Source organism: Pseudorasbora parva, chromosome 14, assembly GCF_024679245.1.
Source record: "Pseudorasbora parva isolate DD20220531a chromosome 14, ASM2467924v1, whole genome shotgun sequence".
NCBI classification, from domain to species: domain Eukaryota; kingdom Metazoa; phylum Chordata; class Actinopteri; order Cypriniformes; family Gobionidae; genus Pseudorasbora; species Pseudorasbora parva.
The window spans coordinates 28,777,569-28,793,770 of record NC_090185.1 but is presented as its reverse complement, the minus strand read 5'-3'; the positions used below and the strand labels follow the sequence as shown (position 1 = coordinate 28,793,770).

The 16,202-nt window shown below is 36.7% G+C and overlaps 1 protein-coding gene across 2 annotated transcripts; it reads left to right on the top strand.

Moving 5' to 3' along the window:
* Window positions 1-757: 757 nt before the first annotated feature.
* On the top strand, window positions 758-13,957 carry cusr (Copper-only SOD repeat protein). 2 transcript variants are annotated; one of them, XM_067416177.1, is made up of 10 exons: window positions 758-1,193; window positions 2,110-4,168; window positions 4,733-4,832; window positions 6,794-6,871; window positions 6,964-7,062; window positions 7,142-7,274; window positions 7,377-7,491; window positions 9,219-9,343; window positions 12,204-12,287; window positions 12,373-13,957. In XM_067416177.1, exons 1-10 carry the CDS (start codon window positions 1,154-1,156, stop codon window positions 12,462-12,464), a joined length of 2,925 nt encoding a protein of 974 aa, XP_067272278.1. In that variant the 5' UTR covers window positions 758-1,153; the 3' UTR covers window positions 12,465-13,957. The 2 variants fall into 2 exon arrangements, with proteins under 2 accessions (XP_067272278.1, XP_067272279.1); XM_067416178.1 differs by having other exon boundaries at window positions 759-986.
* Window positions 13,958-16,202: the final 2,245 nt, after the last annotated feature.

Below are 16,202 nucleotides of genomic sequence, written 5' to 3'. Positions count from 1 at the left end.
TACTTACAATATTTACAGTTAAAATACATAGCCTATGTATACATTTGGGAACTCTTGATTTGTGTAAAACTATGTTTGTAATGATTTTAGTAGTCTTACTAGTAGTTTTTAGTAGTTTTAATTAATTTCAGGACATTCACATAAATAAACTCTATAAACTTAGAGTTTATTTATGTGAATGTCCTGAAATTAATTATTATTGCATAAACATATGCTGAAGTATATCACAAACCATAACATCACTATTCTAAAACATGAACTGTAGTGTCTGTATGTGTTTTATACTTGTATGTCTTTTTCTGACATTATTAGACTAACCAGAAATTAAACTTGTTCTAAATGACAGATAAGCCCGAAATAAACACAGACGTCTGATGGAAGAATAGCTGCTCTCGTTCTAATAATGAAGTGAAAGTGGAGATTCGATCAATAGGGAACAACAGATAAGTTGCTTCTTTATTTGTGGGCTTGTTTGGACACTATATTTCTTCTATACCAGCTATAATTAGCCATTATAATCTGCATCTTCCCAAAGCAAAACCGTTGAGTTGGTCTTTGAGTGAACCCTTGTCTACGTCACATCTCCTCAAGTCTTCAGCAGTCATTATCTAAAATAGCTCCAGTTGAAGAACCTCAAGAGCATCTTGGAGCAGCTCAGGCCAAAAATAAATCCAAGTGCGCCTATATTTAGGAAGAACTATTTTGCATTGACCATTAAACAGCAAGAAACAGGAAAGTATTAAAGCGTATTTATCTTTCTGTAGTGTGTTCATTACTTCCATAAACCTTAATTCCATGAAAAACCTTGAATATTTCCATGATTTTAAGTGATGATTTTTATATGTTATGTCAGCTGTTATGTGTCTATGTCAAGAAAAGCGTGAACACAGGATGTTGAGAAGCCACTCCCTCTGCTGCCCTCCCTTGAGACTGTAGAAGAGACAAGCCACCGTCTCACTCAATCCGGCTACACACTGAGACATCGAGTAATTCAAACACACACGCACGCACGCACACATCAGTATTGACCACTCTAGTACAGAAGGTTACAGACACACACAGAGGGGGTTCCCTTGTGAAACCACTCACACAACTGTCTATAATACTTTCCACTGCTTGCTTGCAAACTCACACTTAAACAACAGCTGGTAACATGTTGCTGCCAAGAGCTTTGAGCCTGTTCATCCTATGGGGTAAGTGCCAATTTATTTTTTTATTTTTTTAACCCAGAAATATAGGGATTTGCATCCCAGCACTGCATGTTTAAAATGTGTGGTCTCTCAACTTTGAGTTTCTGGAAAATTGCTGCAAAGTCAAGGGAAAGGTTTGTGAATCATTTTGTGTAACTGTAAGATATACATTGTTAGTTAGCGTATTAGCTGGTGACAGTCTGTTAACAATTGTTAAATTATTCAGTGATCTATCTACTGATACCTGGTGATATCTAGTGTTTGTATGTGACACCTTTAGTGTTTCATAAGGTATAACAATGCTAGATGCAGCAGCCCACGCACTATCAACAAAGTTTAGGGTTGATGTATGTGAGAAAAAAAGTTTTTACTGAAATATTGCTAACTTCTAAGCCCAATTTTTAAGTTAACATAGTTAAAATGTATCTTTAGTTACAGTGCATGCACTAAATTTGTAGTTAACCTTCACACCCCAAGGAAAGTGGTGAAAGAGTAAAATCATGCTTTTCTTTTTTTTTATGAATGGGACTTTTTCATAGCTGAAAACTTAAATGTTTCTTGTAATGATCACTGTTGTCCAGTATGACTCAACACAACTGTGACATTATTTATTTATGTGTTAAGCCGCACAATTCCCAGAATTCAACAGGACACTCCCGAAGTTCTTCTTAGAGAATCTCTTAGAAATGTGACACCTGAACTCACCTGTCACCTGAGCACGTCTAATAATAAAGTCCTTTAATCAACGTTATTGGTGTCTGACAAACAGTGTTGACCTGAGTAATACGTCTAATCTTACACTGGAATCAGTTTGATATATCTGCATGTGATCTGCTAAAATTAAATGCTTGAAGTCATAAATGGTACTTCCTGAAAAGAATGGATATGTTTTATTTGAATTCCCTTTGACTCTGTTTAGGTTGTGCCTCATGTGTGCGGTATCGGGCTGACTTCAATATGATGGGGATCACTGGTTGGGTCATCTTTGACTCCACGGATCTAAGTTCCACTTTTAATATCACAGGAACCGGCCGGTGTCGATCATTCAATATCTCCCTCACTACATTCCCTGTTATGTACGGCCATTTTGCTTCACCCTGTCAAAAGTCATACATAGGAGACAGTGTTTTCACTTTTCCGGTAAATACGCTTCAGGCTGCGGTGAATGTGTCCACCCTATTGGAACAGCACCTTAGTTTGGATGCCCTCTCGGTGCTGGTGGAGACATGTGACGGCATAAGGATTTGTGCCGGACTCAGGTTGGAATCCCAGGCCAATACGTGGCAGGCACGGTTTTTCAGTCCCGTGGCTGGAAACATCTACATCCGTCAAGCTACAGGAGAAACAGGGGCGAGGATTTTCTCAGATCTAAGAAATGTCAATCAGACAAGGACTTTTACAACTGTTCCAGTTTTGGTGTCACAAAGCACTGCCGCAAGCTGCACTACTCTTCTTGGTAGTCTGGATCCCAAGAGTCTTACATATCTGGGCCTTTTGAATGTGGGATCACCTATAGAACCTGTCAAGTCTCGGTTGGAAATCGCCACTCTCAGTTCTGGTCTCCGCTTCGCTGTTCTCAACTTGACCTCAAGCTATGCGTGTGCAGAAATCCGAAGCATTGAAATGAAGGTTGTCAGTGCTGTCCTGAACATGCAAGGGATTAAAGGCAACTTCATCTTCCGTCAACCCTCTCCGTTTGACCCAACCACCATCACTGTTGAGCTGACAAACCTGGACAGAAGAGTTGGGCCGTACCACGTTCATCAGTTCCCCCTACCCCAGATGAGCTCTCCCTCGGATAGCAGCTGTAGTAACAACAATGTTGGGGGTCACTGGAACCCCTTTAATGTGAATACTCAGGCACCAGCGTATCCGCCACCAAAAGGGTCCACGCATGATCTTTTTGAGGTTGGAGATCTGAGTGCCAGGCATGGTTCTCTGGAGAATTCAATTAACTTTCAAGCCAATTTAACAGACTGGAACCTACCTCTGTTTGGGCGGAATAGCATTGTGGGTCGATCTGTTGTGCTACACCTGCCCAATGGGACCAGATTTGCCTGTGCAAGTATAGGCTACCCCGGCAATGTGACTGTTGCGAGGGCGGCCTTTCGTGGTCCAGTTGTGGGGACGGTCCTGTTCACCCAGACCAGTAGTGACCCATATTCTGATGTCTCCGTGTTCTTGGACCTATCTTATGGACAACTCTCTGCACCTTCTACAGTGAATCACAGCTGGCACGTCCACATCTATCCCATCAGCACAGAGACTGACAGTGACAATTCATGTTGTATGTCCACTGGAGGACACTGGAACCCCTACTATGTAGACACCAACGTGAGTGCATACTCTTTTAACTGTGGTCCCGACAGCCCTTTTGCTTGTGAAGTTGGGGATCTCGCTGGAAAGCACAGGACTCTGGATCTACAGTCTGAGATGGGGACGGTGGCTGCCAAGAACTTTTTTACCGACACAACCTCTTGGGTGTCTGGAATGATTAATCGTTCCTTGGTGGTGCATGGTCCAAACCAAACAGCTCCACGGATCGCTTGCGCAAACATCACCTTGTACCGCTTTCCCTCTGCTCGCTCAAGTTCTTGGTTTGGGCCTGAATCTTCTGACGGTCAAGTCAGATTCTTCCAAGTCTCTCCTCAAGGGCCAACAATCTTAAATCTCTCCCTTACCGGGCTTAACGCCAAAGCCGTTGGCTACCACGTCCATATTCTTCCAATCAAGAGCCTGCAGGAACCTTGCTCCGACAGTAACATCATGGGGCACTTCAACCCGTTTTCTGTGAACGCAACTTCATCTCCAGTGACTGGCACAGTTGACCAGTACGAGATAGGAGACATCAGTGGGAAGTTTGGATACCTGACAGGTCAGAACAACTTTCAGAACCAGTACACGGATGGTAATTTGCCACTTTCAGGACCGAACAGCATCATTGGCCGATCTCTGGTCATACATACCAACAACTCAAGGTTAGTTCTTTTATGAATCATACATCCTTATACCAGTCATCTGGCCTTTCACAACATTTTGAGCTCTGAAGTAAAGCTAACGGATTGGTTTGCTTCTCTTTGAAACTGTTAGAAGCAGAACCATAAATAGGAAAACAATTGCAGGTGCAAGTTGTGATACAGTTCCCAATTCTGCATTGTGTCTTGGTTCCTCATTAAGTTGATGTCAAAGTCGGGCACATTTGCCACATTGAGGCAGCAGTGAGATTTTTTCAACTTTTAGTATTTTTTATATTTTGTTCCCAACAGGAAAAACTGAGTGTTCCAGAAATAGACCTTGTATCCATTTTTTGCAAAGCTATTTAGAATAATTATGATGTCAGATATCTGAAATACCTAAAAACCATAATGAAAAGCATGTGTGGGGAGATTCACACAGCTCATTCCTCTTCACACATCATTTATAATGTTTATTTATAAAAGTGATACACCAGATTTATTTGACTCATCTAGCAATGTGGGGAGAAAATGTCAATATTTGCTTGAGCACAGATAACTTCAGATGGTTTATTTTCCTACTTACAGAATGCGGTGTGCAAATATCTCAGCAGAGAACGCCCCAGATGGAAATCGGGTCATCGCTAAGGCCATGTTCAGTGGTCCTGTAAATGGGACAGTGATGATGGTAAGAAAAAAAAAGTTAATTTAATATAGGTGTCTTTAAGAATACATCATAGTTTTGTATGGTGCTTGCCAAAACACATCTTCATTATGGTAGGGTTTTCTGGTTGGTTGCCAGGATCTAACGTGTTGATACAAAATGGTCTATTTTGAATTAGTTCCAGTTTCCATGGTAACTAAATTAAAGGGAATAGTAAAAAAAAATAAGTATCACCCTAAAGTGGCTTGAAATCCACCGTCACTTTAAATCTGCCACAAAAAGATGACACTGCCAATAATGCTGGATGGAGGAGGAAGGGGTGGTGAGGGGTAACTGGGTGAGGCTGTGGTTGTGCAGGGGTACAGCCCTTGTCCTGCTGGGACGAATGAAGCTCATCTCTACCGCTGGCAGATGGATCTGTCACATGCCACACAGCAGACCTGCAGCTGTCTTGTGGTCTTGGTGTTGCATGCGGAAAAACGATTCACATGATTTACAAAAAAAAAATATTATTTTATATTTATAACGCATTTTGTCAAGAGCATCCAGTGGTTTTAAACATTTGCCGTTAACTTTTTTAAATCCTTGCTACTTAATTTTTTTAAGTTTTTCATTAGTAATTTAATTTAATGTGTCGAACAAGACAATAATTTGACTTTACTTAACCCTTTAATTGGCAGTAATATAGAAATATCCCAGAACATTTATTGTTGTTTTCCAGTACATTAGGACGCATAATATACGGTAATACATAATTTAATAATACAATAAAAATTTATTTAAAAATCCTAAAATATTGCTTATGTGGTAATTCTTATTTTTTCAAATATATATTTTATTGCTGGCATTCGATTAAAAAAAAAATGAAGATTAATATAAAATAAAAATTCTGTGTTAATTCTTTTAATCACGGTTAAAAATAATTAAAAAAAATGTTTAATATATTTTCAATGTAATAATTTAAATGTAAATTAGAAACAACATGAAGACAGTCTCTTTTAAATATTTGTTTAATGGCATCTTTTTATGAATGAAGGCCAGCATTACTGATACTAATACAGCTAATGATGTCTCAATGAAATCAACATTACTGTGTATTTGAAAGCTATACTTTTTTTTAACACTTATTAGGCCTCAAATATATAGCAACTTTTATTTTAAGTGAACTTAAAACAATCCTCGCATAAACCCATAATAAATGTCATATTGACCTGTGCCCTAAGAAATATATAGAAATTGAATAGTTATCTAATATAATCAACAAGTTCTTTAGTCAAGAGCAGTGAGTAATATTCTCTATAACCTTTGTTTTTTGATTAAAGGGATTGTTAACCCAAAAATGAAAATTCGCCCATGATTTACTCTCCATCCTAGTTCATCCTAGGTGTATCTGACTTTCTTCCTTCTCCGCTTTATAATGGTAGTGAATTGTTGTGCAATTTTTGAAGTCCATAAAAGTGCATCTATCCATCATATAACTGCTCCACGCGGCTCTGGGGGGTTAATAAAGGCCTTCTGTAGCAAACTGGCTTCAGAAGGCCTTGTGTAAGAAAAATATCCATATTTTAAAATGTATAATGTAAATGTATAAACTGTTGGACCATCTTATTCAACTTACGGAAAAAGTGTAGTGCCTCTCGTCAGACGTAACATAAGTGACAACAGCCAATCACATTACTTTTCCGAACACAATTGGCCAGCATCTGCGCTAGGGTATTTGCATAGGCGATCTGATTGGCTAACGGCTGTGTTGTTGTACAATGTTTCAACTTCTGCTGCAAACAACACCAGTGACGCAATGTCATTTCAAAGCAAATGAGAAGCATTAACGCTGACGCCACGTGTGAATGCCCCATAGACAGAACTAATATATTTAGTTATAACGCATATTAAAACATATTCAAAAATATTTAAAAAAATAATAATCATGCTTTTATATTAAAACTAGATATAACATTGTATAATGTTAAGTGATATGTTTTTAGTCCCAGCAGACTTTTCCCGATGGCAGCTATGGCGACGTTACGTTAGAGGTGGATGTACGGGCATCACAACAATCAAATGTAAGTTATATTTTATCCGTTTTTGCATTAGTCGTGTTAGCTAATCAAATTTATTTTTACTGAATGTGACAACTTCTATTATTGGTTTCTAGTTTGCAGAGGCTTCCTGGTACATCGCAGATGAGCCGGTGGGGCCCGGTGGTGCATGTCCCGGGGAAGACGAAATGTATAATCCATTCAACATACCAAATGTGAGAGAAGACGAAGGCCTATTTTCTCATCAAATTTATAAATTATGCAAATTAATTCAGAGAAATAATTGTCTCTCAGATGAACAACTGTTCTCAGACGAGGGCTCTGTCCTGTTGGGTTGGAGATCTGACGGGCAGACACGGATATGTAAGTCTCACCAAGAGACAACTGTACAATGACATTCTGCTCCAGCTGGCCGGAGACTTCACAGGTAGCAAATATGAGTAACTTTCACTTGCGCCGGCATGATTTTTCATACGTTGGAACTGACATAACGAACAACACAGAAACTGTCTCAATGTTTTACCCCTAGTTATCCAGATGTCATTGGTTCTCCGACTCAACAAAACAACAACTGTATGTGCAGATATTCACCCAGAATCCCCTTCTGCCATGCAGATCTTCCCCAACATGACCTCTTTCAGCAGGTATGTTTACAAATACTCACAAAAAATTATATTTTAATTTTTATATTTTTATATTTTATTATATTAACAATATTAACTGTACAACATTAGGGTTAGTCATTAATGACATCAATTTCTTTTTTGGGTGAACTAACGTTTTAAGATAACAATTGCATGTTTCACTGTAGAGGTAAATGAATGCCAAATGTCTTTAAAACCAAATAAGCAAAAAGCCCCAAGAAGCCGTGTGGTTTACAGCGAATTTAGAACTGATAACGGGCGTTGCTAGGCATGACGTAAAGCAGAGTATGTGTAGATATGTGACCCTGGACCACAAAACCATACTGTAAAAAAATATTTAAAAAATAAGTTACCTGGTTGCCTTCATTTTGAGTTCATTGAAATTAAAAATTTGAGTTAATACAATGAACATTTTTGAGAATCGACAACCTTTATTCAAATATTATCAAAAAATGTTTAAGCATATTGGGTAATTGTGTGTTTTATCTGTGATTACGCAGTGAAACTAATATTTTGAGTTTCTATTTATTAAACCAATTTCCTTCATTGTATAAACTCAACTTTTTTATTTCAGTAAACTCAAAATTTTAAGGCAACCAGGTTACTTACTTTTTTAAGTTAAACCAACAATATTTTACAGTGGTAAGTCTCACAGATATATTTGTGGCAATAGCCAATACATTGTATGGGTCAAAATGTTTGATTTTTCTTTTATGCCAAAAATCATTAGGATATTAAAGATCATGTTGCATCAAGAAATTTTGTAAATTTCCAACCGTAAATATAAAAATGTACAAATATATATATATATATATATATATATATATATATATATATATATATATATATATATATATATATATATATATATATATATATATGTAACATGCTTTATCTCGGCCAAATATTGTCCCATCCTATCAAACCACACATCAATGGAAAGTTTATTTATTCAGTTGATAAATCTCATATTTAAAAAATGACTGGTTGACCCTTAATGCTTCTTAGGGCTTATTCAACATAAATTCTATAATCCATATTCACCTTTCAGATTTTACCATTATTCACACCTTGAATATTTTACCATATTTAATTTTAGCCCATAAAAATGTAATCCCTAAAAATACAATGCATTAAAATGCAAGCACAGTTAATGTTTTAAAGACATTTGGCATTACTTTTATTCCATACACTGTATTAAATAACTACTTGAATTTTCCAATTATTTCATGGCCCATGTAAATATCAAGATATAAATTAGTGTTCATATCTCAAAATATGCGCTATTAGGAAATTTCACAGAAAAAACAAAACAGTAATATTCCAGTAAGCGTACTTTTGCCCGGAATAATCTTTTCAATTTAAATCAACAAGGAAGAACAAAACGTTTTTTTGTAATAATTATATCTGTTCATTTCTGTGTGCAAAATAGAAACCACAAAACTGTCAACAATCAAAAAATGCCATGGATGGGAAATATTAATTATAATTCAAAAAGAAACACGCACTCATAAACAGTAAACACGATGACTCCTGTTTTTCTTGTTTCCACATGAAACACCTTTCACACTTCGTTTCACCTTTCTATAAGAAAATGTTGTGATGAGCATTTTGATCCATTACATCACAAACCAAATTATCAGAAGTCATCGTTACATTATACGTTTAATATATATTTTGCAACAGCAATGCATGTTTTGTCACGGCACATTGACTGTTGTGTGCAGGTATGATTTCCGCAAGAGAGTGGCAGATGTCCTAAACCTCCACATATCCAGAGTTTCCATCTTACCTGGTTCTCCTTCACAAAGATCTGACGTGAAGTGCCAGGAGGTCAAATATCTGGTGTCAGGTAAACAAAAGAGTATGACGTTTTTACTTCTGCAGCTGTTGTTGCTTTCCAAAAAAAACTGCTTCAACTGAACATCTTAGCTTTTGTATCATCAAAGGTCTTTGGAATGGGAGTGTATAATGTTACAAAAGTTTTCTACTTCAGATACACGCTGTTCTTTTCAACTTTCTATTCATCTGATAATCCTGGCATGGGGGGGATAATATGTAATGATCATTAATGTTTCTTGAGTATAAAATCATCATATCAGAATGATTTCTGAAGGATCATGTGACACTGAAGACTAAAGTAATGATGCTTTGATCACAGGAATAAATTCTATTTTAAAATATATTCAAACAGAGTACAATTATTTTAAATTGTAATCATATTTCACAATATTACTGTTTTTACTGTGTTTTTGATTAAATAAATGCAGCCTGGGTGAGCATAAGAGGCTTCATTTATTTATTATTTGAAATCTAACAGATCCCAAACTTTTGAACGGTAGTTTATATACATTAAAAATATTAAATATAATAATAATATTCAAGAACTTGAGCTGGCATAAAAGAGACACACTTTTATTAAACATTTTGAGGGTGAGGGATGTTTGATTATTTCTTTCCTCTGTAGAACTGACTTAGTTTGCTTTTTCGTTCAAAACAATGAACAATCCAGTCCATTCAAAAGACACAAAAAAGGGAATTGCGCGGTAATCTGATGCGCTGGCGGAGCGTAGAGATGTGGTGAAACAGGAGAGCGGTATATGACAGGCGTCTATACCACAGGACAGCAAGGACATCAGAAGAAATGATAGAAGTGGTTTATTTTGTATTGTTTTTGTTTTATAAGAAACTTTTTGAATTATACTTAATTATATTTTTTAAATAATTTTTGGTAGGTGCTTACTGTATTTTATTTTATTTTATTGCATCTGTAGATTTCAATTGCAATACATATTTTAAAGACCACAATTAGACATTTACTTTTTATCTTCTTATCCAAGAAATAGTGCAAATGTATTTATTTTTTCTCTGGCGGTTGACAGTATTTTAGATTTATGGAGTAATATAATATTTATAGATATCAAGAATCTCTTCTGTCAAAATTTAGACTCTAATGTGTCAACAGAATAAAACAGGAACTTTGAACCCGTTCAGATTTTTGTTCTGGGAATTTTTGCAAATTAGTGCATATTTAATTATTCAAACATATATTTTTTTAGAAAGTTGGTAATGCAAAAAATTATTTGCAAAACATAGAATTGGAGAAGTATGATCTATTAGTTACTTTTTTGGACTCTCTTCTCTTGAAAACGTCATAAAAATGATCAGACTTTGCGGTGTGTAAATTTAGCAGCATGCTTGCCCCTCGCTGAGGCACTCTATTCAAATTGCGTAGAGAAGCTACGGTGGCCGACGCAGGACAAAGATCTCGTTGTCTGAGACAGCAGCGCTTTGTAGAGCAGTTTTTCCGTTTAGGGCTGAAACATGGCGGCGCATGTGTATGTCGATAGAAACGGCTCATTCTACAGTCACATCCACACAAAGCCAGAGCTTTCCCTGTCCAATCTTTTTTTTTTTTTTTCGTCTTAAAGGGATACTTCAGCACTGGGAAGATAAATCTGTATTTAAACTGGGTCATTAATATAGTAGAAATGTGAACTTATTTTTTCATTTGGTGCTTTCTAGACTGAGAAAAGACAGAAAAGGTATTTTTGGCTCGGGGGGATGAAAGACAACAATTCCCAGAATGCTTTGCTGCCCTGTGAGGCCATTCCTAAAGCCACTTCTACTGAATCACTTTCACTTTCCCACCATCGTGTTCATCTTCATAAAATCAGTTCAGTTAGAGAACAGACACTACAATTAAAAACTGAACGTGTCTGTTCAATATAATGTGATTTAGCCGCTGAAGGAGTGTCACATCACAAACGCTGCAGGAGTCAGATTACATTCACTGTGATGAGCTGAATGAGCTCTTGTGATGAAAGCTGATGTAAACGCGACCACGCTCGCGGCAAACATTCACAGCGCGTGTTCAGTCTGCCACGTTTTCAGTTCATGCCTTTGGAAGCTTAACATTCATAGGAATTAATTTGAGAAATTAAAACACTTACATTGCTCACCATAGCTCAGTTTACATGAGTGCCTGCAGCTGCGATCTGAGTGCTGTGAATGTGATCTCCCATCCCCTACGAGCGAGTTGAAAACATGCGGAAATGGCTCCCTCTGCTGGCTGTAGTTTTTAGCCTCTGGCCAACAATTCCTCTGATGGCGCAAATTGACGATATTTGCGTCATGGGATGAATTTTTCCAGAAATAAAATGCATAAGTCTCTTGTCTCAGGGGGATATGAGAGGGAGGAAGCGCAATCATGATACAAAGCCATTTGCTAATCGCTGAAGTATTGCTTTAAGAAATATCTGTGTACACACGAAACCACTATTCCAGACCAGTATGCGGCGCTGTAATTCTGCCACAGAGATACAATAAAAAGGGAGACGAAGACTTGGAGCATTCGTGAGATGTGGGGTGATGATATCATCTTTTCACAAAATATACGGAAGGGTATCATTTTCAGATTTATCCACTCTGGGACACTCTGATGTTTTTTTTTAAAAAAACAGCGGTTCCTGGCTCCCAAAACATGGGATCAATAAAATGCAATGGCAAAACAAAATTTGTACGTATACATCTAAACGTGCCTCCGTGTGTCCAAAGGTGATAAAATCATAACGATGAATTATTGAAGGCCTTTATACTCCACTAAAAAACATATTTTTTATTATTGTGTATATTATATTGCGTATAATTACGTATAAATGACAGAAAGTAAATTAATAGAAACTAAAATGTTGTAACAACCTGTTTTCCAGGTCAAGTGAGCATGGAGAAACTAAGCTTAGTTAAAACCAGTGACAAGATGGGTATGTTCAAAGAATCAAAGACGTGCAAACCAAGTAAGCCTGAACTCTGTGATTATCAACATTTACATCATGTGGAAGTGTTTTACACTTTTAAACGTGGAATATCTTCCTTTTTCAGTTGGAAACGCAGGACTGATGCTGGTCCCCTGCAGGACGTTACTGTCCGTCATGGCGGCTGCGGTCTGTCTGCTCGCGTCCCTGAGGCACTAGACGGATTCAAAGATCTCACAGCACTGCTTTCGCCTCAATAGGTTAATAAACCAGGACAGGACAGATTCGCCCCCAACGTTAGGAAAACATCAAACTGCGGTTAGACACCATATTGAATTCAACACGGATGAAGACGAGGCACGCACTAAACTGTGAACCCTACACCGCCTGAGAACTAACGCTCAAAATAATTAATTGATTTGAGTAGGGTCAACTTAAATTAAACAAATTAGTTTAATCAACTTAACTTTTATGGGTATTTAGAACTTTCTTTTACTTTTGAGTTCAACTTGTCTTTTTTCATTTAGACCAACTTAAATGTAACAGAAACCTGGCTGGGATTTCTATTTCCCAGCATGATTTGCCATGACACTCAAAAGGGAGCGTAAATGTAAAATGTATTAGTACAAAATAAAAATATGCTGCTTTCTTACACACTGTAAAAAATTATTTCGAAAAAACGTTACCTGGTTGCCTTAAAATTTTGAGTTCATTGAAATTAAAATTTTGAGTTAATACAATGAACCTTTTTTGAGATTGGACAACCTTTATTAAAAGATTTTGTAAGCATATTGGGTAATTGTGTGAGTTTTATTTCTGATGACGCAGTGAAACTGATAACAAATAGTGCTATTTTCATGATTTATCACATTTTTTATGTGGTTCAGATACAATAATATTTTGAGTTTCTATTTATTAAACTAATTTCCTTCATTGTATCAACTCAAATTTTTTATTTCAATAAACTCAAAATTGTAAGGCAACCAGGTTACTTACTTTTTTTTAAGTTAAACCAACAAAAACCAACATTTTTTTTTACAATGCACTTTCTAATTTCTTAACTTAACTAATCAAATAGTTTGATCTTGTTTGGGTTTACAGCGTATATAAAGGTCTTAGATCAAGTGATTTTCACAACACTGTTTTATGGAGTTTTTGTCTATTGAATATAGTTATATATAGTTTTTGTTTTCAGAAAGACGTTTCGCCAGGTGAACAATCGGCATATTGTTAAACATCAGTACAATCCGTTAAACACATCATTTTATCTCTTAACAGTACAATACAGTAAACGGTTTACTGCATTGTACTGTTAAGAGATAAAATGTTGTCTCACAGCCTAGTTTTACATTTCTTTGTGTTGTACACACCCATACTGAAGAATATTACATGATCATGTTTCACAAATGTCTGGATCTTGCTGCTCTGCTCTTTCAAAGTAAATTTCATTGTAATTGTGTTGTAAACTCAATGTAAATTCCACAAAAGCCTAACTTAATACTGTATTATACACATGTATTTCCGTGTAACTCTAACTCTTTCTATTATGTGTTTTGTATGATGCAATCAGCTTAAAAACAAAGCAGCCCTTGTTTTCATGCAATATGACTATAACATGTTACTTGAGCTTTGTTTATCTTTGTTTAGTTTTTTGTTTGTGTGTGCGTGGATGTCTGGCATTTTTGTGGATGTCTGGCAGGTGACATACCAAGAATAATTACACACACAAAAAAAAATCATATATATATATATATATATATATATATATATATACATACATACATACATACATATATATATATATATATATATATATATATATATATATATATATATATATATATATATATATTTATATCTAAGCTGCCGTTCCAAAAATTGGGGGAGGTATGTTATAATAATTAATAGTTTTATTCAGCAAGGATGCATAAAATTAGTCAAACGTGACTTACATTGTTTTAAAAAAATCAATTTCAAATAAATGCTTTTCTTCAGAACTTCCTATTCATTAAAGAATCCTGGAAAAAAGGTATCATGGTTTCCGAAATAATTTTAAGCAGCTGTTTTCAACATTGATAATATTAAATTGTTTTTTTAGCAAAAAAAATATCTGCATATTAGAATGATTTCTGAAGGATCATGTGACACTGAAGACTGGAGTAATGATGCTAAAAATTCAGCTTTGCCGTCACAGGAATTGAATTACACAATCAAATAGAAAACTGTTTTTTTTTAATATCATTTCACAATATTACAGGTTTTACTGTATTGATTAAATAAGGCATATAGCCATTGTGAGCATAAGATAACGAACACTATAGACTTTTTCTGTGGAGACAGCCACCAGGGAATACAGTTTCCACAAAAGGGTGTAAGCCTGTATGGTCTGCAACAATGCTTAGGTAGGTGGTACGTGTAAAAGTAACATCCACATGGGTGGCAGGACTAGCAACAAACTGTGATGCACTGTGTATTCTATCAGAACTAGCATTAACTTCTAGCAATTTAAACTACAGTATAGCTCGTCTGTTTGATCGGACCAGACGGGCCAGCCTTCACTCCCCATGTGCATCAATGAGCCTTGGCCGCCCATGACCCTGTCACCGGTTCACCACTGTTCCTTCCTTGGAGCACTTTTGATAGATACTGACCACTGCAGACCGGGAACAGCCCACAAGAGCTGCAGTTTTGGAGATGCTCTGACCCAGTTGACTAGCCATCACAATTTGGCCCTTGTTAAACTCACTCAAATCCTTACACTTGCCCATTTTTACTGCTTTAAACACATCAGGTTTGAGGTTTCATTACAACTTTGAGGTTGTAATTTGCATTACACACGCTAGAAAGGTATGCTAGGCATTGTTTTTATTCAGTTAAGACTTTTGACAAACAAATGCTGTGGTCAGAAACCGCCATGGTCAGTAACTGCCAGTGTTGCCAACTAATTTTCAGAGGAAGTTGCAGATCGTTTTGTTGCTAAAAGTTGTTAAATGACATTGTGACGTAATTGCGTCATGACGTCATTGCGTAATCGCAACGCAAAACTACTTAGATATTATCAAGGGGGTAATCTAGCGCTCGGAAAGCGTTCCACCTCTAGGGGCTGCCATTGCTAACCAAGCCATCACCTGCTGTTAGCATCCCATTGACTCCCATTCATTTTTGAGTTACTTTGACAGTGAATAACTTTACATCTGAGACGTTTAAAGACTCCATTTGTCCATTGTTTATTTCTAAAGAAACACGACAATGCATAAAAGGCTCCGTTACCTTGTATCTTACACTATCGCCCCGCAGAAGCTGTTTTTGTAAAAATAGGCTAACTATTGCGTCATAACCAATGTGACCCTGTCGCACAGTTGAGAAATTACCGTATAGACCTGAGGAGACGCTCGCAGGCAATCTTTTACTGTCTATGAGACAGTCGGGGGGACGTGGAGACATAAAGTCTGATAAAGTCAAGGGGGAAGAATGGGGAGAAGCCCATAGTGAGCCAAAAGCAACGGGAGAAAATATTTAAACAACGTGATTCAGCTTTCACTTTCCACATCTACTAGAAGACCTACAGCTGTCAGACAGGAGGCTCACGTCACATCTACGTCCTCAAGCTCAGTCTGAGCCTGCGCAGTTCGCTCAGCCATCAGGAAGTGAGTGCCCCTATACTGACATCACTTAACGCCGTAGAAAGCAATGGGATAGCTCCGTCCATTTCTTTTACTGTCTATGGATATTATTTGAAATGCTAATTTAAATTTGTTTGTTAAACTTGTGTAGGAAATTATAACTTTGTCCTTAAAAAAATGTCACTTGCTAACCAAACAATTGTACTCTGAACTTTATGCATTTAAAATATTTTGCTAAAAATGTGAAATCTGTGCGTGCTACTGCTGGTGCACTCAAAAAAGATTTTTTGCTACTGCTGCTGCCTGCATTAGCTGAGAGGTCCATCACCTCTTG

Excerpts from the sequence above, each read along its gene's own strand:
- cusr (XM_067416177.1), top strand. The coding sequence starts at position 1,154 with ATGTTGCTGCCAAGAGCTTTGAGCCTGTTCATCCTATGGG. Across the intron at positions 7,275-7,376 it reads GCTGGCCGGAGACTTCACAG|TTATCCAGATGTCATTGGTT; the intron begins GTAGCAAATATG and ends TTTTACCCCTAG. Across the intron at positions 9,344-12,203 it reads GGTCAAATATCTGGTGTCAG|GTCAAGTGAGCATGGAGAAA; the intron begins GTAAACAAAAGA and ends CCTGTTTTCCAG.